The sequence below is a fragment of the Mirounga angustirostris genome, unplaced genomic scaffold, assembly GCF_029215605.1.
Source record: "Mirounga angustirostris isolate CCGP_5_RB_7025 unplaced genomic scaffold, mMirAng1.0.hap1 SCAF_12, whole genome shotgun sequence".
NCBI lineage: Eukaryota > Metazoa > Chordata > Mammalia > Carnivora > Phocidae > Mirounga > Mirounga angustirostris.
The window spans coordinates 103,840,357-103,865,172 of NW_026991720.1; the positions used below are offsets into that span (position 1 = coordinate 103,840,357).

The following is a 24,816-nucleotide window of genomic DNA, read 5'->3' on the forward strand; positions in this document are numbered from 1 at the left end:
GAATGTGCCCTCCTCAATACCCACCACCAGGCTAACCCGTCCTCCCACCCCCCTCCCCTCTAGAACCCTCAGTTTGTTTTTCGGAGTCCATCGTCTCTCATGGTTCGTCTCCCCCTCCGATTTCCCCCCCTTCATTCTTCCCCTCCTGCTATCTTCTTCTTCTTCTTTTTTTTTTTTTTTAACATATATTGTATTATTTGTTTCAGAGGTACAGATCTGTGATTCAACAGTCTTGCACAATTCACAGTGCTCACCACAGTCCATACCCTCCCCAGTGTCTCTCACCCAGCCACCCCATCCCTTCCACCCCACCCCCCTCCAGCAACCCTCGGTTTATTTCCTGAGATTAAGAATTCCTCATATGAGTGAGGTCATATGATACATGTCTTTCTCTGTTTGACTTATTTTGCTCAGCATAATACCCTCCAGTTCCATCCACGTCGTTTTAAACGGCAAGATCTCATTCCTTTTGATGGCTGCATAATATTCCATTGTGTATATACACCACATCTTCTTTATCCATTCATCTGTTGATGGACATCTTGGCTCTTTCCACAGTTTGGCTATTGTGGACATTGCTGCTATAGACATCGGGGTGCACGTACCCTTTTGGATCCCTACATTTGTATCTTTGGGGTAAATACCCAGTAGTGCAATTGCTGGATCGTATGGCAGCTCTATCTTCAACTTTTTGAGGAACCTCCATACTGTTTTCCAGAGTTCTTTTGCCCATTTCTTTTAAAGACTTTACTTACTTATTTTAGGAGGGGCAGAGGGAGAGGGAGGGAGAGAATCTCAATCAGATTCCCTGCGGAGTGTGGAGCCCGACGCGGGGCTCTATCCCATGACCCTAAGATCATGACCTGAGCTGAAATCAAGAGTAGGACCCTTAACCCACTGAGCTACCCAGGCTCCCCAGTTCCATACAAATTTCATTTTTTTATTTTTGTGAAAAATGCCGTTGGAATATTGATATGCATTGCATTGAATCTATAGATCGATGTTAACAGTATTAATTCTTTTTTTTTTAAAGATTTTATTTATTTATTTGAGAGAGAGAGAATGAGAGAGAGCACATGAGAGGGGGGAAGGTCAGAGGGAGAAGATCCTGGGACTCCAGGATCATGACCTGAGCCGAAGGCAGTCGCTTAACCAACTGAGCCACCCAGGCACCCAACAGTATTAATTCTTCCCATCCATGAGGATGGAGCATTTTCCCGTTTGTGTCTCTTTCAGTTTTTTCCATAGTGTCTTATAGTTTTCAGTTCACAGGTCTTTCACCTCCTTGGTTGAATTTAGTCTTAGATATTTCACTCTTCTTGATGCTATTGTAAATGGGTTGTTTCTTCATTTTTGGGGGGGGGTAGTGCATTATTATATAGAAATGCAACAGATTCACGTATACTAATTTTGTATCCTGTGACTTTACTAATTTCATTTATTCCAACAATTTTTGAGGGGAGTCTTTAGGGTTTTCCGTGTATAATATCATGTCATTTGCAAACCGTAACAGTTTGAAATCTTTCTTTCTGATTTGGATGACTTTCATTTCTTTTTCTTGTCTGATTGCTGTGGCTGTACGTTGATTAAAAGTAGTAAGAGCGGGCATCCTTGTCTTGTTCCTGATCTTAGAGGAAAAGTTTTCAGTTTTTCACTATTGAGTATGGTGTTAGCTGTGGGTTTGTCATGCACAGCCTTTATTATGTGGAGGGGTGTTCCTTCTATACCCACTTTGTGACTTTTTATCCTAAATGGATGTTGTATTTTGTTTTTTCTGTGTCTATTGAGACCGTCATGTGATTTTTATTCTTTCCATCCACTCAAAATGCTCAGCACCCACCAGGGAAGAATGTTTGCCTTATTTTCTTCTTTTTGCTGTTACGACTTACTAGAGCTTTGTAATTGCGGTGCAAGAGTGTAGAACACGGAAGAGCATTTTCTCACCGTAGCAAGCCCATGGCTTTCACGTGCCCTTCCTGTCTGCGTGCACCAGAGGCTATAGCATTTACAATGTGGAATGGTGGCATGGGTTCTATTCTGCCTTCCTTGGCAAATCTTCCTGCACCCGCAGATGAGAGGAATGCTATCCACCCAGCTCCTGCAATGGGAGATGCTCACAAACCATTATCGAGTAGGTAGATGACTGAGTCAGTGCATACGATACATCTGGAGGCGCTTTGAGTCCAGAGGAGCCCAGGATGGCCACATCTGTGGGATAAATGCTGTGATGGGAACCCTCCCTGTGGCCCCTGCTACCCCGAGGGACTGAGCTCGAGAAACCCATTTCAAATGGATCTCGTGGCAAGAGTGAATAAATTAGCTTGCTGGGGGTTTGTGGCCTGGGACGCTTGGGGCCTCAACAGCAAGCCTCCTCCAAGCCTTCACGTATTTAATACTGGGCTTACGAGCTGACCTTCCCAGGGCTGCGGGGCAGAGGGGATCCCGAGGAGGCCCGCGATGGGGTCATTCTCGTGTCCGACCCTGCCTGGTAAAAGGTGTGGGCCTGCAGAGACTAGGATTCCTGGGTGTGTCTGATAGCCGGACATTTCCCAGTAAAGCTTTATTTGGCTTTTGACATGATGCCTTGTGTGTCTGAAAGAGCACGTGCACGGGAGACAGGGCAGATACAAGGGAGCAGGCACCTGTCCTCTCTCCTCGGGGCGCATGCCCACTGCGGCCCATGGGTTTCTCGAGCTTGGAGCCAGGGTGGCCCTCCCGCTGGGCCTCCTGCCACAGCCAGGGATGGGAGCGCTGGGGAACAATACTAGGTAACCAGCAAGCTTGGGTCCCAGCCCGCGTCTCCCCGCCATCTCTGCGCCCCGTGAGCCCCGTGGAGGTGAAGACAGGAAGGCTCAGGAAAAGATATGCCCTTACAGTGGCTCCTGAGCCACGTGACGTGGTCATGCTAGCTTTGATACGCGCATGTGCACACGTGTTCAGGGAGAGCTGAGCGGTGTCAGGTGCGGATCACGTGTTTAGGGAGATTCGGAAATTCCCACGATAAATTTCGGCTCTCGTCACTGGTGGTAAGGAACGCGTTGCTGGCACGGAGTGACGCACGTGCTGTGCAGTTAGTCCCCCGCCTGGACACGCACGGTTCCTGCACCTTCTTGCTAGTTGAGATGAGGCGTGGAAAACTCATCACAGGGAGTTCCTTTCCTCCAAAGAAAGAGGAGAGGGTGGGAGGCCGAGGAGCTGTTTGGAACAGGGTGCCTACGCTGTGTGCTAGGGGAACGCTCAGGTTCCCACCCCCTTCGCCGCAGGTGAACCCCGTGTTCCCAGTGGGCTGGATGAACTGGAGGCGCGAGCCTTTCCTTTTCTTTTGTTCCTCCTGTCTTCACCCGGGAATTGCTTTGCTTTTCTTGGGTGCAGCAGGCGCTTCCTGGTGGCCATGAACACATGTGGCCTGGTTCCTGGCCCTCCGTGTCCGGCCTCCGCTAGCCAGGCCGCGGGCTCCGGTCACAGCTGCCGCGTCGGCTTGCGGAGGACGTGCGTGTTCTGAGAGGGCATCTGCGTGCGTGCTGCTTTTGTGGACAATAGGACGAGGCTGCCCCAGAGGACAATTCATAAACGTTCAGCGTGTGTTTCTCTGTGAAACGTCTTCTCACCCCTCCCTGACATGGACACTGGAGTAAAATCGGGGCGTAGAGAGGGGAGATACGTGGGTTGTGGATCCAGTGTCCCTAGCACGCTGCGATGCACCCGGGGGCTGGCGGTGTGCGCAGACCGAGCAGCATGCGGGCACGTGGTAGGGGGCGGCTGCTGGCTGCCCGGCTCTGTGTTTGGGGCTTGCTGATCGTCAGCTAGCTGCCTGTGGGCCCCAGAGACTGTTAGAGGGGCGCGACGTGCTTCCTCTGGGTCAGCGTCCCGGGCTTGGGGGGGAGCAGGCCCGTGGCTGGGCACGCAGAGCCATGGGCCCTGTGCTGAGCTTGGGCTCATCGACGTAAAGCTTTAGCCGTGGACGTGACCGTCACGGCTGGAGGGAGGTGACAAGGGTGCAGTCTCCTCTCTGTCCACATGCTTTATAGAAATAAATACACGGATGACCTTTGTCATGTGTCTGTCTCTTAGGAGTGGTGCGGTCGGGAGGGGGATGGGTTAGCTTTTCTTTAATGAACTTTCTGGTCACAGGCATGCTGATTATAAGCCTCAGGGTGACCTTTACCACATCACAAAACCCATGTCTGCTTGGCGATAGGCCCCTGGCCATGAGCGGCAGAGAGCCCGCCGGGGTCTCCCCATGGGATGGGAGGTGAGGGCAGAGTGACCCTGCTGCCTTTAGCGGGGTGAGGTCCTTACGGGAGAGGGGGACTGTGACAGCCCCATGGCCTGACCCTGCGTGGCTCTGGGGGGACCATGACAGCCGTGGCCTGACCCCGTGTGGCTCTGGGGGGGACCGTGACAGCCCCGTGGCCTGACCCCATGTGGCTCTGGGGGGGACCGTGACAGCCCCATGGCCTAACCCCATGTGGCTCTGGGGGGGGGGGACCATGACAGCACCATGGCCTGACCCCACGTGGCTCTGGGGGGACCATGACAGCCATGGCCTGACCCTGTGTGGCTCTGGGGGGACCATGACAGCCGTGGCCTGACCCCATGTGGCTCTGGTGGGGGGACTGTGACAGCCCCATGGCCTGACCCTGCGTGGCTCTGGGGGGACCATAATAGCTGTGGCCTGACCCCGTGTGGCTCTGGTGGGGGGACCATGACAGCCCTGTGGCCTGACCCCGTGTGGCTCTGGGGGGGGACCGTGACAGCCCCATGGCCTGACCCTGCGTGGCTCTGGGGGGACCATGATAGCTGTGGCCTGACCCCGTGTGGCTCTGGTGGGGGGACCATGACAGCCCTGTGGCCTGACCCCGTGTGGCTCTGGGGGGGGACCGTGACAGCCCCATGGCCTGACCCCATGTGGCTCTGGGGGGGGACCGTGACAGCCCCGTGGCCTGACCCCATGTGGCTCTGGGGGGGACCGTGACAGCCCCGTGGCCTGACCCCATGTGGCTCTGGGGGGGACTGTGACAGCCCCGTGGCCTGACCCCATGTGGCTCTGGGGGGGACTGTGACAGCCCCGTGGCCTGACCCCACATGGCTCTGGGGGGGGGACCGTGACAGCCCCGTGGCCTGACCCCACGTGGCTCTGGGGGGACCGTGACAGCCATGGCCTGACCCTGTGTGGCTCTGGTGGGGGGACCATGACAGCCCTGTGGCCTGACCCTGTGTGGCTCTGGGGGGGGAGGACTGTGACAGCCCCGTGGCCTGACCCCGCATGGCTCTGGGGGGGACCGTGACAGCCCCGTGGCCTGACCCTGCGTGGCTCTGGGTTGGGGGCAGAGGGGCTGCCTGCGGTGTGGGAGCAGAGCTAGCATAGGACCCATGGTTCTGCACTGGGCGCTCGGCCACGTTCCGTAGGAGGTATCCAGTGATCCCGGCAGGGTCGTGTGCCCGGGCTGTGCTCTCCAGGGTCAGACGTGGAGGTCGAGACCCCCTTGGCTGTGGGCAGTGGGGCTGGGTCCCCTCGCAGTACCCCGGGGTAGCAGACTCTGGCTTCCGTGCGCAGGCAGGCTCACGTGGGCTCAGAGCCGTGGGGGCACCTGTGGGAGCCCTGAGCCGCTGTCTGTTGCAGGTACGTGCAGTTTCTCAGCGGGCTCCTCTCGGGGTCGGTGAAGATGAACGCCTCGCCACTGTTCCTGCATTTTGTCATCCTGCACGGCACTCCCAACTTCGACGCGGGCGGAGGTGAGTGTCCACGCACAGCAGTGTCTCCAGACCTGCTGGCCCGTCCGGACCCTGCGCTTTAGGGGCCTGCCTTCCCTCCCTTCCCCGTCCAAGCATCCTGGTTGCCGTGTGCGGGGGCCCAGGGAGGGGCAGCAGGACCTTTCCCCAGGAGCCCCACCATCCGTTACTCTGCGGTCCAACGCCATTGCTGCTTCCCCAAAGCGTGGACGCAGCATGGGGTCACCTTGCCCCAGGACGCCTCTCTCTTGCTGTTTGTCAAACTGCCATCCGTCCGTCCGGTCCTGCGTCTCACAGACAACTCTGTCTTTCAGTGTGCCGGCCCTTTCTGAAGCTCTACCAAGCCATGCAGCCCGTGTACACGTCTGGGATCTAGTAAGTGCTGTGCTCCCTGGAAATGCACCTCTCAGAGCCGCCTGTCCCACGGGAAGGGGTGGGGGCATCGGGCGGGGGGGTGCCCGGTGGGCGGCAGGTGCACGGTTGGCTCCAGGAAGGGGTGTGGACGCGGAGCCTGGAGGGAGGGGAGGCCTGCACACCAGAGTCCCCTGACGGTGTGCCTTTCTGTCCCCTGCGCATTTTCGGCAACGGGCAGACACGTGCCCTCAGAATTTGTACAAGTCTCTGGGCTTTCCTGGTTTGCTTTCTTGTCTGCTTGCATCAGTGTTTTGTGGACATTAATAGAACGTGAGTGAGTGGTAGGGTCGGAACAAGCTGTTGTCATGTGTCTGGACTCACGGCGGACCTGCACGTGGGTGGCACCTTCGCAGTGATGTGGTCAGCTATTTACAGACGTGCACGCTCCGCATGCTGGACAGACCCCCGGGAAGTGCATTCCTGAGCCACGCGGGATATTTTGTGTCCTCTCCGAGTTTGAGCTGTGCGGTCGCTTTTCTCAAAAGGGATTCTTTCCATTAAATCATGAAATTGCATCACGCTCTACCTTCTTGTGTGTCCCGAAGCAACGTTGGCCCGGAAACCCAGAGCAGGATCTACATCGCCATCGAGCCTGCCCAGCTGCTGAAAGGGGACATCATGGTGAGTGTGCACCTGTCCCTCCTCCTTGGTGAAGCCTGTGGGAAGCGTGGCAGGTGGCCTTGATCGTAGGGCATTTGGCTTATTTTCTGAGAAAGCCGTTTTACTAGAAGGGGCAGAAGGAATCGAGAGGGCCACTCGCTGTGTGCTCTCCGAAATGCGAGTCCTAGCTCGGCCCCTGCGCTTTCGAGGGTCCCCGTTCCCCAACCATACGTGCGATCTCGCGAGTCCTTAGTGGCCCCTGTGTGAAATCCAGCTGGTGTGTCATGGCTTGGTGAATGGCCTCCACGGTGATTTCTCCAGATAATTTCAGTTCCAGGGGGTTCTGCTTCTTGGATGAGATGAGCTAATACGTTTTTCCCTTTTTTCCGTCTTGAATATAGAAAAAAATTGTACATCTAACATGATTTAGAGGAATTGGCACACGGGAAGCCTTGAGGCCCCTGTACCTTCCGACATGCGTAGGAGTAATTCCCTGTAGTGTTTCCAGGGCCTGGGGGGACCTGTGACAAGATGTAGATGAAGATTCTTATTAATGTCCCGTAAACATTTGGATTTCACATCCTTTCTCAGGGGTCGGCCCATCCCGAGTTCTCACAAAAGGCGGGTCAGTGGGGTCGTGAAAGTTGGTGTCTGGGTGTAGACGTCCCACCTCTGTCTGTGTTCAGCCCACAGTGGGGGAGCCCACTGTCCCCGTGAGACAAACAGCATGTCCCTCGTCCCTGAGGACCTCGAGATGAAGGGGCTGGTGTCCTCAGGCCACGGGGGGCAGAGCTGAGGTGTATGTAGGGTGGCGGATGCATTTCTTCAGCCCATTTGCTCACTGTGTTGCACTGTCCCCAAGGAGAAAGCTTTCTCTTCTAGGATGTTCTGCAGAGCAGCTCCCAGCCTCCTCCTTTGGTCAGAAGACCGAGAGAGAGGGGGGAGGGTGTGTCTCTGCATTCTGCCCAGGTGGCCCCTGGGCGCATCTCCCAGGACCCGGTGATTGGCCAACGGGCTGAGCTGTTACTGGGCACTGGCTGTATGCTGGACAGCTCCGTGCACTGGGTCTAGTGTTCCAGCTTTCAAGGAGGCCAAGGGACCCAGAGAGGCCACGAGAGGCTAGCGGGGATGCTGATAGGACGTGCACCCGCTTCTGGAGGCGGCGTCTCTAGGATGGGTGCTCCCTGTTGCGAGGACCCCAGGGAGGTGGCCAAAGCCCCGAGATGTGGAAGGTGACTCTCAAGCGCGGGGGAGCCTCCCCCACCCCCCGATTGTGGGCTGGTGGCTGCAGGGTCTTCGTGAGGCAGTGGGGTGGCCAGTCCAGTGGCCTGGGGCCCCCTCCTCCTTCCTCCTTCCACCCTCCTTCCTCCTCCCCTCCCTTCCCCATCCCCATCCCCATCCCCTCCCTCCTTCCTTCCGTACCGGGAATTTACTTACGCAACTGTCCTGTTTTGAATGTTTTGAGCTTTCTAGGTCTCTGTGTGGGGCCCTAGCACAGGAAGGAAGGGAGGGACAGGGTGACATCTTTGTCCCGGAGGAGCCTGGGGGGGACGGCGGGCCTGCTGTGGGAGACGGATCCCAGGATGGGCCATGCTGGGTGAGGCGGGCAGGCGGGCGGCTTTAGGCGGAAGGGACTTGCGAGGGGGTGCAGGCACCGGGCTGGGAGCACGACGGTCCCCAGGCCTCGAGGCGCCAGAGGCTTGCTGGGGGCGCTCAGACGTCCTGGCGGCGATTCATTGTCCTGGGAGGTCGAAGCCAGACTGTGAAGGCTGGGATGCCTGTGATTCTCTTGTGGGAAAGCTGGTGTTCCTGAGGCTCTTCTCAGGGTCCTGGGACCACACTGCTTACCCTGGAGGTCGCCCTGTAGGAGCGCGAGCCTGAGGAGCGGGGCGGGTGGAGGGGCCAGAACTTGGCCTTGGTGGAAAGCCGGGCGGCCTGAAGGTGTGCGTGAGCGGTAGCACGTGGGGAGTGGCCGTGCTCCCCGGGGACTGGCCCTGAGCCCCGCATCCAGGTGCCCACCAGGTCTGCAGCCTGCAGGGTCCCGGTGGCTTCAGAGGTCACTCTGCCTCCGTGAGCTTGAGGCCTCCCTTCTGCTACGTGAGGACCTCCACGGGGTGAGGGGGATTAGGTGAGCTGGTGTGGGGTGAGGCCACTGGTGAGTGTGGGTGGGGGCTTGGCCTTCCCCCTGGAAGCCCCGCTCCCCTGCAGGCCCCAGCCTGAGCGCCTTCCTGTATGTCTGCCCCACCCCTCGAGGTCTGAGGAGACGTCTGGAGCAGGTCAGCTGCTCTGTGGTCTGAGCAGGTGGTGTGGGGGCATTTGGAGGGGGCCCGGTGTGGCCCTCAGGAGCTGGGTGGCGGCAAGTCCCGGAGGGGAGGCGGGGGGGGCGCGGCGGGAGGCCCTTGGACTTGGCGCCCACGTGCTGGGAGCCAGCCCTGGGCACGCAGCGAGCTTGCGGACACGCGGCCCCTCCAGCCGGAAGCTGTCCTGTGCGTTTGGGATGCTGTTGCCCACGCTGTGTTCAGACGCAGAGGATGCCTCTGGGCCCCGAGCTGCAGGAAAGGTGCCTGTCACTGCGTGTATGTGGCCCACGTGGTTCTCAGGTCTACCTAGAATTGGATTTGGTCGAACGGCAGGGAGGGGACTCTGTGTGGCATCTGGCTCTTCCCGGGCCTCCTTTGCTATGGCAGGAAGTCCGAAAGGGTGATCCGATGGCCCTTCTCGAATTTCGTTCCCAGCTTGCGCTCACGAGGTGTGTGAGGTGCAGAAGGAGGCGTGGGGCCCCTGGGTCCTCGTGGCGAGGACGCCTGGCTGGGCCGGAAGCCGGGATGGTCCGGAGCGGGCTCTGCGGCTGATAACGGGCCGTGGGATCTCACGGGTCCTTGAGGCTCTGTGCCGCGTGGCCCACAGACCGTATCATCGGGGGTCAGGCCCACGGTCACAGGGAACAAGGGATGAATGGCAGCGAGAACCCTGCTCTGGGGACTCACGGGGGCCAGACACGAGCGTTAGGAGGTGGGAGGACGGGTTGGGGCGGGCCAACCCCAGGAGCGTGGGAGCCTGTCCGGGGTTCCTTTCGCCCCTCTGTGCTTCACCTCGGGGCCTGGAGTACAGATGGAACAGACGGGGAGGGGGCTTCGGGGAGAGAGCCGGGGAGGGGACGAGACTGTGCTGGTGTGGGTCTCCCGCCTGCACGGCCTTCCAGATCTCTCTGGGTCTCCTCCCTCCCGTCCCCCTGGCCTCTGGCCACCACCCAGAGACCCTACCCTGGCAGATGCACCTGTCTTTGCCGGAGGCTTCTCTTCCCCCGGTCTCTGGCTTGCAGCCCGCTGTGCTCCTGGCCGTCCCTCAGAGCCCGGCCGGCCCCTCGCCTGCAGCCGGCTGAGCTGCTGGCCCCTGGCTCTCACCCCTCAGCACACCTCCCGCTCCCCGTCTCCCCTGCAGGTCCCAGCTGCCCCTGGCTCACTTGTGCGCGCCTGGGCCCCAGGTCCCCCCCTTGTGTCTGCCAGCCCACCAGCATCCACTGTGCTGGTTTCTGGGACCCCCTAGCTCCCCCAGATGCCGAGTGTGCGCTTGCTGTCTGCCCCACATGCCATCAGTGATAGAGATTCTGCACCAAGTGTGTCCCGACCCCCGCTGCCAAGTGCAGCCGCCCTCCCGCGTGTCCTCCGCCCAGGGCCGCCGCCGCGAGTCCCCAGAGCCGGGCTCCACACGGTGTCACCCATCTGAGCACAGCGGTGCTCCGTGGTGGCCCAGTGTCCTCCCCAGGGAGCGGGGTCCGAGGGTTGCCAGCCCCCTTGATCCTTTGTCCCCAGAGAGGCTGTGCTATCTGTCACGTTCTGCAGGTAACCCGACGTCCCCTTCCTCCGGGTCCCCCCAGCAGATGTGGGGTGTCCGTGCTGCCTCCTTTTGGCTGTCCTGCGATCTCTCATCTATAGGCGTCCCTGTGAGCTCCTCTCGAGAATGCCAGGCCCTCAGTGCAGGGCCGGCGACTTGTCCATTCTCTCCAGAGCCGGTCACTCTGCGTGTCGGTGGGCATGGCCCCCGAGCCCAGCACGCCCCCACTGTCCCCACCTTACGGTCCCAGCCCATGCCTAAGGCAAGAGTCCCTGGCTCGGGCCACGGGCCTGCAGCCTGGTGGGCCACATCTCCACCACAGGCCACCTCGTGAGCCTGCTCCTGGGGCCCCGGCCTCCCGGGTGAGCGGGGACAGCAGCTCCAGGGGCCCTGGGTGGTGCAGGCAGAAGCCTCTGTGCGTGAGTGGCTGTGGAACGGGACAGCACCAGCACTCAGGCGTCCCGTGGCTGTGGGGCTCGGCGTGAACGCTTTGTGCGGTGCCCGTGGGCCGTCTGCGGGTTTCTGTTTCCACTAGAAAAGCCGGCTGAGAAGATCCCCCAGCTGGTTTCCCGGGAGAAGCTCACCTCGGTGCCACCACCCCTTCCTGCACCTTTGTGCTTTCCTACCCCAGAGTATTTTTAGGGTTGGAAGATTGTTTGATTTATGCTTCCTGTGTTTACGATTCATTTTCGTACACGCTGCACTTTCCACCACGTTATCAGATGGAAGGAGGACGATGCGGGTTATAGCCAGGGGGGTGTATTTTTCCATCACACGGGGTGATGTGTCCTTGTGCTGATCACAGAAACGACTCCCCGAGGGGTTCAGTTCAGTGATCTGTCTCGAGAAACCTGAAAGGAGCTCGAGCCTCATGTTAGTTTCCCAGCTAGCCTTTGTTTGTTTATTTTTAAAGATTTATTTATTTGAGAGAGAGAGAGCACAAGCAGGGGGCGTGGGAGAGAGAGAAGCAGGCTCCTAGCAGAGCAGGGAGCCCGATGCGGGGCTCGATCCCAGGACCCCGGGATCATGACCTGAGCCGAAGGCAGACGCTTAACCATCTGAGCCACCCCGGCATCTCCCCCCACCCAGCTGCCTTAACAAAGCTCTAGAGACTGGGGCCTAAACAGCACACATCCATTCTCCCCAGTGCTGGAGGCTGGACGCCCCAGATCCGGATGTGGCGGGGAGGGGGGCAGTCTCCTGGGTGTGCAGACGGCTGTGTCCTCCCTGGGTCCTCACGTGGTCGTCCCTCTGTGTGTGTCTGTGTCCTGACCCCCTCTTCTTGCAAGACCCCAGCCAGAGCGGAGCAGGGCCCATCCTCGTGGCCTCGTTGATCTTAATCACCTCTTGGTAAGAATCCTGTCTCCAGATACAGGCCCGTCCGAGGTCCTGGGGGTTAGGCCCCAGCATTTGAATTTGGTGGGGGAGGACATGATCCAGCCCATAACACCCGTGTTCAGTAAGCAAACCTATCCCAGCAAGATGAGCAGTGACATCAAGTCCCGCGGGTCGTCGGGCACCTCGGGTGCTGATGGGTCACCGCGTGGGCGCGTGCACTGCTGTATGTGCCCGTGGGACAGGGAAGGGAACCACACGCGGATCTTGCTCCCGAGAGTTACGTCCCTGTTGTGGGTGAGATGAGCAGGTGGGTGACTCATGCATGGAGGGAAGACCGGAGGACGGTCAGGGTCTCGCTGACACTCGGGTCATAATCTGTGGGGTCCATGTGCTGCCACTCTGAACCCTGGGGCTTCTGGATCCCCCCCGCAAAATCCACATCGGGGGTCATCACGGGAGGAAGATGCTGCAGAACGTTCCCCGACGTTGGCGGAGCGTCCCAGAGGGGCGTGAACCACCCCCGCTCCTCCCGTGCGGGCAGGCCCTGGCTTCCTGTGTCCCGCTTCTCCCGTCTCCCCATGAGCCGCTGGAGACCCGGGCACTGTGGCTCTGCCCCACCCCCACATGCTGCTGTGGGGTGGCTCCGCGTGCCCCTCTGCAGAGTCAGCCCGCGGGCGAACCTCACCTCCAGGGAGCTGCGTGTGGAGAATAGCTTACGGGGCCTTTGCTCATCCAGGCCCACGTCCGCAGGCATTCTCCTTTCTCGGAATTTGGCAACAGTGGTGACTTGGAAAGGATCCTAAGGAGCAGAGAGAGCTTTTGTAGGTTTACTGCCAACAGCAGAGGGTTCTCTCTGGGTTCTCCGGGGTTTGCTCTGGAAGGGCGGTGGGGGGTGGGGGTCGCTCCAGTGCTGACTCCCTGTCTTGGGTCGTCATCCTTCTAGAAGGCAGCTCGTCTTCTGCGTGCTCCCCTCCTTCCTTTCACTGGGTGTGCACGCAGATAGATTTGCCCCTTTCCTCCCCCGGGATGCGATGTTGAGAGCCGTTAGCTGAGATAACAGGGGCTCCCTTTGCGGGAATCGGGTTGCGTGGGCTCTGACTGGCTGGGGACCTGTTGGGGACAGTGGGGCTCCGTTTGTTGTCCCCTCAACGCGGGGCCTCGTGGGTGGTGCTGTTCCTGGTGAGGCCCGGGCAGCGTCCACCTGCCGTGTGACCCCTGAACACGGCCAGCCCGCCCCCTCGCCCTCCGTCTGCACCGCTGACCCCCCCATCTCCCAGGTCCGCCCCTCCACAGGGCAGGGCCTCAGGTGCTCAGTAAACACGCTGTCCTCGGGGAGGAGGGCAGAGCCCTCGTGAGCGCAGCCGGGCCGTTATGTAACCTCGCTGAGGAATGCCGTGGTGCAGCTGCAGTGGGAAGCTGGCCGGGGTCCAGGCCTTGATGGGCTTGTAAACACTCTCCCGTCCGGCGTGCCTGGTCTTGCTGCCTCCGCGGTGCACACCCGTGGCCGCTTACACTTCGTCCTCGTGGTTGCGAGGCTGTGACCTCGCTGCCGCGACCCAGCTTCCCAACGGAGGGGACGCCTGCTCAGGGAGCAGCTGCAAACGGAGCACCGTTGTCGGCGCCCTCCTGCTCGGGGCATTCTGGAAGCATCCTCCGCTCCTGCTGTGGACGCTTGTCCTCTGGCAGGTGGTTCTTCCAGACCTCCGTGTGCCCATCCCCGTGCTGCCCGTGACTTCCTTTCTCGCGTCCTGTGCCAACGCTCTCCCGCACCCGGGCGGGGTCTCGGTCATCCCGTGGCCCTAGCTCCGTGGTGGCTATGCTTTCGTTCGTGGCTGGTGCCTGCTGACCTCTCCGTGGGTTTGGGCATGAATTCCCATCTTCTGAAATTGTGGTCAGTGTTGACACGTGCCGATGCGGGGGTTTGGGCTCGGGGGGCTAGCTCTCAGAGTTTTCCGTCTCCGCGTGTGGCTGTAGCTCATGCTCTGAGGACGCGCGTTCCTCACGGCCACCAGCAAAGGGGGTTCGAAGGGGGGGTTCTCTTATCTGGTGGGGAGCACGGACCCTCCTTTGCTATTTGTATTAAGCAGGCGGGAGTTCGGATGATTTGGGGGGAGGTGGCCTTGAGGCGGAGCTGCCACGGACGAGGGTTGGTGGCGGGGGGGAGGGTGACCCCTGTGGGCTGACCTCTGACCTGGGCGCAGGTGCTCCCGGGGCTGCGTCCTCAAGCCCCGACCCCTTGGTCCACGGTGCTGTTCTCGTCGCTGGAGAGTTTGAAGTAAAAACACACCCGTGCGGCACAAGGATTAGACAGGGCTGTTAGCGCACCCGCCAGACGGATCAGAACTCGTTTGAGCGGGCGTTCCGTCACGCGCGAGGGCACCCGAGGCCCGGGTGGGCCGTGCTCCCGAGTGCTGACCACTCAGTCCCCCCCGAGGGCCCGGGCGGGTTTTTATGCCAAGACGGCGAGGCCGAGCGGAGGTGTTGGGTTGTTGCAGCAAGACTGAAGGAAGCAGCCCGCACGCCTTCGCACGGGGTCTTGCCTCCGACGCCCCCTCTCCGGAGGCTTCCGGCCCCTGACAGCATAGCAGACGGTGTGGGCGTACATTAGACCTAAAGGGGGCATCGGGGGCGCGCTCGCCAAGCAGCTGCCGACGGTTCTTTCCACCGAGTGTGGAGAGCGCGGTTCTGGCCTCTGGCCGCCAGTGCTAACCAGATCTGCTGGCTCGGGCGGTGAATCGTTCCCGGCTCGGCAGGGGGTGTCAGGTACCCCCAGAGGGGCTCCTGGACGGTGGGTCGATCCCGCCTCGGGGTTGGAGCTGCCGGGTGGGCGGTGGTTGCCCGGAGCTCGTGTGTGGTCGTGCCTGGGGTGTGTGTGTTCGGGAGACACCTGGCGTGCGTTCCCGATGGGTGGCCGGGCTGGAGGGACGGCGGGCACTGGCCCATCTGTGGGCAGAGCAGCTCGGTGTGCGCCGAACAGAGGTGTGTGGGGCGACTTGGGGTGTCAGCCAGCATGCTTGTGAGAACCCCGCGGGCACCCCGTGGGAGAGCGTGCGTCCGCGCCAGGCCGCTGCTCTATGTCAGTGGGATCGGCCACTCCTCCGTTCTGAGCCCTTGTCCTGGAACAACCAGGACTCTGCGGACACCAGAGTCACACTCGGCCTGGGGAGGTGACTGTGTCCCAGGGCGATCGGCCCCGGGCAGCCTGGGGAGGGCGACCCCCATCCCTGACCCTCCGTTGTCCCAGAGCGCGGTGACTTCGGCTGCCACCGCTTCCAGCCATGTGAAGGGGCTGGGATTCGTGGCTCTGAGCCATGGTCTGTGTGGAGCAGCTGTGATGAGTCACGGTGAGCCGCAGAGGGAGCCCCTCGCGTCCCTGCGGAAGGTGGGCCCGGCCTGGGGGTGCCAGGTGGGGATGAGCTGTCCCTCCGGAGCCAGCTGCAGGACGAGTCTGTTCACTGGGGCGGGAGGAAGGCCCCCAGAGAGAGGGCTGTGGTCGGGGGGCTGGCCTGCCCCTGCAGTGGCTCGGGGGCATCCGGGGCCCTGTGCACAGACCCCAGCACCCACAATTGGCGGGGCCGCTCCCTCCTGCCGGGAGACGGCGGGGGCTGGCCTGGGCTGGATGGAGCCCTCAGGATGGAACGCCCCGTACTGCAGCTTCAGGCTTGGGTTCCCCCGGCATTTATGAAGTTTTGAGAACCAGACCGGCATGAGCCCGGACCCCCCTTCTCTGCGTGTCACCCTGTCCTCCTGGAGAGATGGGGTCGCTGGGGGCCCCGCCCCACCCTGGAGGTGTCTCCTCTGCGGTCCGCGTGGGTCAGCGGGGTCAGCACAGGTGAGGGCTCGCAGGGTGGGGAGACGCACACGGCATGTTCTGGAAGGAAGCCCAGAGGCTGGCCTTCGGTCAGGCCCCCCTGAGAGGTCAGAGACCCCAAGCAGCTGTAGGAGGAGACCCTGGGGCTGAAGGTCCGTTTGCTGCTGAAAGCAAACAACAGTTTTCCCATTTCTCCAGAATTCTTGCCGGCTGGCTACAGATGCTGTGGGCCCAGAGGCCAGGCCTGAGTCTGGGCCCCGGTTCGCACCAGCCAGCCCCAGCATGTTTGTCAACACCGAACACTCCCCAGACGGGCTATTTACATTTTCTCCTGTATTTATCAGACCGTTTCCTTGTAGATAGCGCAAAGGTAAACAACCCCAGCCTCTGCCCAGAGGGCACATTTCCTGGGGGCTCCTGGAGCTTGAGTTTCCTTTGTGGGAGCGTCTCTCTGGGCAGCCATACAGAACCTCCACTGGGGCATTCTCCTGCACCGCTGGTCTGGACCCAACCCGAGCGGCTGCTTCTCGTTGACCTTTCTGATGCACCAGATGTCTGAAGCCCATCTTTGCCCTAGAAAAGTCGTTGTCATGAGCGTGGCGGCCTCTGAGAGCCCCCGGCCTCCAGCCTCCCCTCCCTGCTGGGCAGGCACAGCGCAGGGACCAGCCGCCCACACTCCGCTTGTCTGAGAACAGAATCCAGCCCGCTTCCGGCCTTGGGCCCCTGGGGACCCTGGAAAGGAGCCCCTGCCCTGCTGTGGCCGGGGGGACGGGGGGCGGTTGGCGAGGATCCTCTCCTGAGAGCCCTCCCTGTGGCCCCCGCGTCCACTTTCCCCCTTGGGCAGGGAAGGCCCCCACGTAAAGGTGGGAAATGACAGGGTCTCTGCCCGCCCGCCTGCCCTTCCCCAGTAGTGCCGCGTGCCCAGAAGGGGTGCTTCCACTCTGCACATCAGCGCATCACCCCAGAGGCCTGAGCCGCACTCGGGGACCCAGTGCACCCCCAGCCCTGGGGTTGCAGTGCCACAGCCTGGGCTCAGATCTCCCCCGTGGTGGTTCCGGGGCGGGTCTCAAATGAGCATCCAGGACGTGGGATGACCTGGCTCGGGGAGTTAAATCCCGGGGCCTCACCCCCCTGTCCCCCTGCCATCTCTCCCTCCTCCCCACCGCGTCCCCCTCGCTCTTTAAATCCTAGCCCGCACATCATCATTTGGCATACCACAGATGGTAAGGACCAGCTACTTCTCTTGTGAAAACAAAAAGGTTTTAAGTTGAAACATAGAGAATTGAGACAAAGGGAAAATCCTCTCCATGGGGCGTTCTTAGAAGCTAGGAAAACGGGGCCACAGAACTCCATCCTGCAGACCTCCTCCTCCAAAAGCAAGTTCACGTGCGTTGGTCTGACGACGGAGGCCGTGCCCTTCCCGAGCGTAGGTCCCACGGGAGCACCAAAGCGGCAGTGACGTTGGCAGGCCGTCTACAGGGTTGGGGTCCATCGGAGGGAGGGAGGCCGGCCGGCCTGTGCCCAGCCCACCCAACAGCTGGCCCTCGGGCTTCCGCTCTCCACTCCAGGTCAAGTGCTATCACAAGAAGTACCGCTCGGCCACCCGCGATGTGATTTTCCGCCTGCAGTTTCACACGGGGGCCGTTCAGGGCTACGGACTCATGTTCGGGAAGGAGGATCTGGACAACGCGAGCCAAGGTGAGGGCCGGCCGGCAGCGGCGGGGACACAGGGACCCGGGCCCTTGTTCGTTTCCGCCCCTGTTCGCCCCACGCCCCATACGGCGAACCTGCTCACGGCTCGGTACCGGTTTTCCAGAACGCTGAGCCGCGGTCCAGAGAACATTCTGGAGAAACGGTGGAACTTGGCCACTGCAGGGGCACGGTGCTGTCCCGCGGGGTTGGAAGCATGACGTTCATCCGTGCTTTTTTGCTGCTGCCTCTCTGAACTTGCCGATGTGTGATTTCTTTCTCAGATGACCGTTTTCCTGATAACGGCAAGATTGAGTTGCTTTTCTCCGCCACTCCCGAGAAGATTCAAGGTAGGCAGCCTGCCGAGTGCCGGGGCCCGGTGCTCACGGTGGGGTGGTGGGTCCCGTGGGGGCCCCGTCCAGTCCCCCGCCTTTGTGCATGTTGGGAAATTGTCATAAGAGTTATTTCAATAACAGGCTATCTTTCAGGGGGTGGGGGTGGCTTGGAGACAGCAGGGCCCGGTTGCATCAGTAAGACCCCAGAAATGGCTAGACTTTTGCCCGAGGAAGGGCCCAGCCCCTCCGTCCCTGGATGTCTGTCCTTCAGTCCGGGGATCATGCTGAATGTTTACTTCTCCCCCGACAAAGAATCGAATGTTTTTGAAGAGGATTAGAAGCACAGTCGACTGCAAATATGTATGTGCAAAACAGATTCTCCTTTCCTCTAAAAATACACGGAAAGAGAAATCTGCCCTTTTATCGTCAAGACGAATGGTTCTTTTTTACCGCGAGGTCCATATGCGTGAACGTTTTCCTTCAGGCTTTCATTGCTGGGGAAAGTAGTCCCCTTCCCTCTGAGGTCAGTGCCCTGATTCAGTTAACGGTTAAGGGCAAGGCTTACGAGGTCAGGGCCCCACTAGCTTTCCCAGAGCGTCGGCAGGTGGGCGCGTGGGTCTGGGAGCCCAGAGCGGCCGGGGCGCTCATGTCCCCTCTGCTTCCTGCCAAGCCGACTCTGGTCTCGTCCAGTTTGTTCAGCAGACGAGCACCACCTGTCCTGTGGCCGCGCCAGGCCTGGGGGGCGCAGACATGTGGGTCTTGGTGCTGGTGCACGCGCCTGCTTGGGCTGTGACAGACGCCTCCTCCCACGCAGGGTGTGAACACTTGCGCAATGACCACGGCGTGATCGTGGACTTCAACACCGCAGACCCTCTCATCCGCTGGGACTCGTACGAGAGCCTGAGTGCCGGTGGAGAAGGTATGTCCGGAGGCTGCCGCCCGGGGCAGGGAAGGGGTGGAGAAGGCGGCCTGCTCGCGGTCGGCTTGGATGCCAGAAACCCTGCCTTCTTTCGGGGCTCAGAGCCCCCCTCCCAGCGCTGTGAGTTTAGGGGAGCCTGTGAGAAGCAGGCTTGGAATTTGGGTGGTGCGGCTCGTGCTTGTCTGCATGTTGCCAAGGACCGTTTTCCGCCTTCTTCCCCGGCTTCCCGATCGTGTGCGGAGCGCAGAGCGTCTGTTCCCAGGTGGCCTCCCAGCTGTCCTGGGTCCCTGGGCAGCGGGTGCTTTGGTTTTGTAGAGGTTGCTATGATCCTCATCTGGTTTTATGGGCTCCTCGGACCGCCTCACCTAACATGTTCGCCCATGGGACAAACACCTTGGGCCCCGGGTACCATCATAGAAGCCACCTCACGCGGGTCCGAGGAAGGACTGGGGCCTTCTCCCTGGCCGCCAGGAAAGCTGTCAACCATCCCACGGTGGGGCCTGATTTGGGAGAGAAAACCAAAAGCTCCTTGTCAAATTGGTTTCATGCAGATGTACAAAAGCCAGAAGGTGTCGGGGAGAGAACACCACCCAAGCCCACTTCGTGGGTCACGGGGCCTGCAGGGTGTCCGGGGAGGGGTGTCTGGTGTGCATGTGGACCAGCAGTTCCTGTCCTCGTGGGGGGCGGTCACGCCTCTCCTCCCGGGCCCGGGGTCCTGGCGGGCGGCGGGGGGCCAGCTGCTCTCTCCGTAGCCTGTGGGGCGCTCCCTGTCCTGAGCAGAGAGCCGTGGGGGGCTGGCTCGGGGACATGGGTCTGAGATCACGCAGGGGGAAATAGGACTCACGTCCCAGCCTGCTGACCCCAAAGCCCCTCGGTGCAATCCTCGTTCCTGCAGCAAACACCCCTGCCCTCGCTGGTGCCCAGGCTGCATGGGGCCTGCAGAGAACAGAGTCCCGCTTGGGCAGTATGAGCAGAGAGAGGCTTGTTAGAGGCACGGGGTGCCGGGCAGGCGTCAGCGTCTCCTGCACTGGGCTGGCCTGTCTGGGGCGCTGCTCCCTGGAACGGGCGGGGCAGCCCCATGCATGCGGTGGGGAGTGGGGACAGGGACCAGTCAGCAGATCTCCCCACTGTGCTTCTCCACCCCCTGTCGGTCTTGTTCTTTATTAACCCGTGCCTTGCTGGACTGGGTGTGCGAGCACGCCTCCCAGCCTGTCCTAAGGTGCCGCAACTCAGGGATAGGCTTCTCCGCCGAAGCAGGTGGGTGGTGGCAGCAGGCGGCCTGCGGCGTCCTGTTGGGAGGCCTGGCCCGGGAGCAGTGGGGGGCATTGCCTGCCTTGTGGGACCGCCATCCCCCATTCTCCGTGACACCGAATTAGCAAACATTGGCCTTTGCTCTCGGGGCCGGGGGGGATATGGGGTCGGGGTCTTGTGAGCCTCGAGTCACAGCATTTTTGTAAGCCCATCAGTGGATAACTTCATCACACCTGTGGTTCTGTCTCAAGAGACCAGATTTAATCTGTCTTGTTGATGCTGCGAGCCCACGGCCGACAGCACTGAACTCATGTTGAGCAAAGTGTCTCTGATGCACGTATTTTCCCCATAAGGCACCCACGGCCTTCTCCTGCTTAGACACTGGACAGCCCTTCAGGACTGCCCTTGGGGGTCATTTTAAACAGCAGAAATACCAACAAAAAGCACAGAAATGCAAGACCTGTGACATGCAATAGGACTGGAGGCTGGAGGATGCTTATTTATGGTGTGGGAGCTGGGAACGTGCTCATGGGACGGCTCCGAGTTGGGGCCCCTCTGCGCACCTCACTGAGTGACCACCAAAATGCTACGAGCTGATTTGGGGTTAGAGATAACAATTCTGGGTGAGTAGGTGAATTAGCAGACGTGGATTCAAAATGACGGTGATCGACTCTGCTTGGTGTTTTTGTGTTTTTGAAATCCGTCTCCTTTCTTCCGAGGCTCCTGTGGGGGGCCGTGCCCTTTGGGCCCGGTGACCGGGACCGTCCCATCCAGGGGGAGTGTGGGTCACCCAGGTGCACCTCCTGCCTCTCCACGCGAGCTGTGTGGCCTTGAACAAGTCCCTTGACCTCTCTGTGCCCTTCCCTGTTCTGCACGGGGAGAAGTCTTTGAGCCAGAGCTGCCGGTCACAGGGCCCCGTAACGGTGTTGTCGCCTCCTCCGGAGCCCGGCGCTTGGGGAGGCGCTGGCCTGGCATGGGGTCGGTGAAGGTCTGTGGAGCCCCGAGGCGGCTGTGGGAGGGCACGTGGGCCCCATTTTCCCTGCGCTGTTGGACAGTCACCGCGGCAGGATGAACCCAGGGCACACCAGGGAGGACCTGGGGTGGCGGGCTGCGGTGCCCTAGACCCTGGTGGCTTTTCTGTCACTGTCACCCTGATGTCGCTCAGCAGTGCGCGGGTGCACCATCCCCAAATGTCACCAAGTGTCACGTGTGGAGGACTGCCCTGGGAGGACTCCCTGAGTTTGGAGTGTCCCCCCGCCCCCGGGGCCGGTGACGGCGATCTCGGTGCCGACAGCCGCAAGGGCCTCTGTGCGGGCGCGGGCGGGGGACCTGCGGTCCTGCTGCCCTGTCCACAGGGTCGGGGGGGGGGTCTCTGCTCGTTCCTGAGCCTCCCTTTCCCGACCTGTAAAATGGCCCATTTCAGTGAGATCACCCCAGAGATCCCCTCCCCCTCTGCACGTTCGTTCCTATCATCGCGCACACGATCCGCCTGCCCTAGAGGTCGTGTCCCTGTGCGGGCCAGGCTTGCGCGCCGGGAGGAGCTCGGGGAGAGGAGGACGAGCAGGCCTTCCGGTGGGGGAGGCGTGTGTGTCCGTGTGTGTACGTGAGCATCTGTGTGTATACGTGTGTGTGCGTGTGTCTGCACACGATACACCATACACGCGTGTGTTTATGTGTCTGCGAGCTGTGGGTGGGTGTGGCCCTCTCTGTGGTCACCTGCGTCCCCGAGCAGTCTCCATAGGAGGCCCCGGGTGCCGGACCTGGAGTGCGGGCCGGGAAGTAGGAAAGTATGCGAGGGAAGCTGCACTCAGCCTGTCCTTGGTGAGAGCCACAGGGGAGGAGACTCTTGCAGGCAGGGGTGCGGGAGGGCGTGGGGGGCCGCACGCCCTGGGACCACGCCGGAGCAACAGACGCCGGGGAAGGGGAGGGGAGGCCTGTCCCATCAGGAAGGGTTGTCGTGCCGAGACTGCTTTCCTCCGGATGACCGGCGACCTGGCTGGGGGGCCCGGGAAGATGACGCGGGGGTGTCCTGAGAGCCATCGGGATCTGCAAGGGGGCGGGGGCGACAGCAAGGACAGATGGGGCCTGACTCAGGGTGATTCTGGGTGGTCGGTGGTAGACAAGTAAGACTGCCCCAGATTCGACCCTGGGGTGAGGGGCAGGGAAGCTTCCAGCACAGCCCACGGTGACACGAAGCCTTGCCATGCACCTTGACCTCCAAGTTCCTGGCCTTGACCCACCGGTGAGTTTCGGGCCACAGACAGAACGTTGCTGATCTGCGGGCGCACAGATGGGGCCGCCGCACCCCGGGCTTGGGTTCTGCTGCCGTTTGCCAAGGGCTCATCCGCAGTGCCCCCCGGCTCGGACATGGCCCCCAGGCGACCAGTGGCTGCGACAAGACGGCGGGAGAGGATTCGGATGCCCGGCACCTTTCCAGTGCCGTGTGGTCCTGTTGCCCTCGCATGCAGCCTGGGAGGGCTGCTGGTCGGGAGGCGTGTGGCCACGGGGTGTGCGGATCTGGCCAGGGAGCACTGTGGTCCACGTTCCCCATCTGGTGGCTCAGAAACTGTGGTTCGGTTCTCATGTTCGGAAACCCAAGCAAGCTTTGGATCTTCAACCCCTTAGCAGAAGGAGGGTCTGCTGGAATCCGGCAGATGAGTCGGCAGGCCTGACTCTGCTCCGTGACAGGCGGGGGGCTCCTGCCCGGCCCCGCATCCTTCCCTGGAGCGCGGTGTTGGGACTGTCACTGGGCCCGCTGACTTCTCAAAGGACGGCCAGGACATCTGCTATGGAGAAAGGGCAAGCAACACTTCAGATGTCGACTGCCCAGACTCTCAGGTTGGATTCTGGCCCATTGAAGGCAGGCGTGTGCGGTCCTGGGTTTTTGCGTGGGAATTAACGTCGAGCTGGGAAATGAAGGTGGAGTCATTCAGCTCTCATACGTCAAACACAAAAACGCTGATAATTAAAGAAACACATCGGCCTTGGAAAAAACCTGGAAAGTGGGAGCGACCCTGCCCCGCGTGTGGCATGGTGACGGCTTTGTCCCCTGTCCCCCTTCCGGAAACTCTCGCAGACACGTTGTTACCACATCACGTCCCATCGATTCCTGCATGCCTTCCCTTCCACGCGCTTCGGCTGCGTGAGGGAAGCGCACATCAGGTCCTTCTGGGTCCTCTGCGGGGAGACCCAGTCTCTGTCCCGCCAGTAATAGGAAGGGCGCCCCTTTCTCATGTGGCTTCCATGCAGGGCCTGTGGGGGCACGTCTGCCACGTCAGGGACATTTCAGCGAGGCCACCCACATGGGGAAAGCGTGCTGGGTCTCACTCAATATTTGGTAAGCGGGACAAGAGCCTGAGTGGGGTGGGGCTGGGGTGCACACGTGTGTTTGCCTGCCCCACCCCCAGCTTGTGGGCCTCCTCACGCCCCTCCCCCGCTCTGCCCCAGGTATTGCCAGGTAACCGGCCATGCGTGATTCTTCTTGGCCGTGGCGGTGATGGGAGGGGGAAGTGAGGGTGTCCCTGGGGACAGGCTGCATGTCCTGTAGCTCTAGGCTCTCCAGCAGGCACCTGCCCACCCATTCATCCCCCTGCCAGGACCCTCTCTACCCACTGTCCCTCCACCTGCCTTCTGGATCTGTCATGTTGGGGTGAAGTCCTACTTGGAGACCAGGTTCTGCCTTTAACAGTTGGAAGCCACAGTGCAGAGTTAGAATCCAAACAAGATTTTTACACACATAATTGCACGTAATCGGCTTTTATTCCCACTGCAGGTCCAAGGACAGAGGGCATGGCTGTGTTTTGTTCTGTTATTGTTCTGGAAGCTGTCATGAGGGGCAGGGCAGATGGGGGGAGGCAGAAGCGTGAGACTGTGTGTCTGTTCCCGGAGTTATATTGAGCATGTCCTGCCCAGACTGCAGAGCATATGGTTTGCAAAGCATCCAGCCGTTTCTTGGAGTTGGGGTCATTTTGGTGGCAGTGTGTGACCCTGCGTCAGCCTTGGGAACTTCAAGGGACCCTCAGATTGCTCAGCGCGTGTGAGTTGGGGGCTTCCACCGAGGGCGGTGCTTCTGCCCTCCGAACGGAGGATACGTGTTCCTCGGAGCCAAGCTGTGGGGTTGTTGCCTCAGTCCCTGCTTCAGGGCAGCCGTGTTCCCAGAGGGGTCCTTCTTGGTGGGGACGCCTAGCACGTAGGTGACGGGGTGGCAGGTGTGTCTGTCTGAGACGGGGGGCTGACATCAGGCCAGCGGAGGCTGGAGGTGGGCAGGTGCGGGAGCCGGGAAAGCGGATCCCAGTGGATGAGCAGAAGGCATCTCAACGGACCCGCAGGCCTGCCCTGCCCACGGCCGGGGATCCCCTGCACACACTCAGTGCCCCCCTCACTGAATGGATCTCGGACAGTGCTCAGCTGCCCCGGGGAAGTTTTCCTCCCAAAACTGAGATGCGGAGATGTACTTTTTGCTGCTTTATGTTCACATAGCAATGGCTGGTTCACGGCCCGATACACCCCGTGGCGTCATGGTCCCCAGGACGTCACTACAGGAAATGGAAATCATTCAGGATCCTGTTGGAAACATTCTGAGGGCAGTCATGCTGTGAAAACTCAGTGGGGTCTTTTTAAAATCAGTATTGAATGTAACCCATTTGTTACTAGAATCCGTTCTCACTGTCCTTAGACCAAACATCCACAGATCTTTGGCCTCGATCTTGGGAATCCTGGCGAGACTTCGGTAGCGATACTGTGTCTTTGGAGGCGGAGCAGGGCCCAGCGAGGAAGGTGTGAGAGCAGGGAATCTTCCCCGAAAGCCCCTGTTGGGTCTGGTCGGGGGTAGCCCCGAAGCTTCCCCATGGGACGGTCTCTCTGCCTGCACCCTGCCTGCGAGGGGCTGCCCA

The 24,816-nt window shown here is 60.6% G+C and overlaps 1 protein-coding gene across 12 annotated transcripts in view; it reads left to right on the top strand.

Annotated features, from left to right (window-relative positions):
- The window catches only part of TNS3 (tensin 3), a 214,654-nt gene that overhangs the window by 111,321 nt on the left and 78,517 nt on the right, over nt 1-24,816 (top strand). For all 12 annotated transcript variants that reach the window (XR_010406632.1, XM_064575503.1, XM_064575508.1 and 9 more), the window contains 6 exons: nt 5,624-5,736; nt 6,048-6,108; nt 6,693-6,768; nt 17,299-17,428; nt 17,704-17,769; nt 18,569-18,673. Coding sequence is in view for 11 of the 12 variants with exons in the window: in XM_064575503.1 (XP_064431573.1) it covers nt 5,624-5,736; nt 6,048-6,108; nt 6,693-6,768; nt 17,299-17,428; nt 17,704-17,769; nt 18,569-18,673 (551 nt within the window). In the remaining variant the exon portion in view is untranslated. The remainder of the gene's footprint in view (nt 1-5,623; nt 5,737-6,047; nt 6,109-6,692; nt 6,769-17,298; nt 17,429-17,703; nt 17,770-18,568; nt 18,674-24,816) is intronic.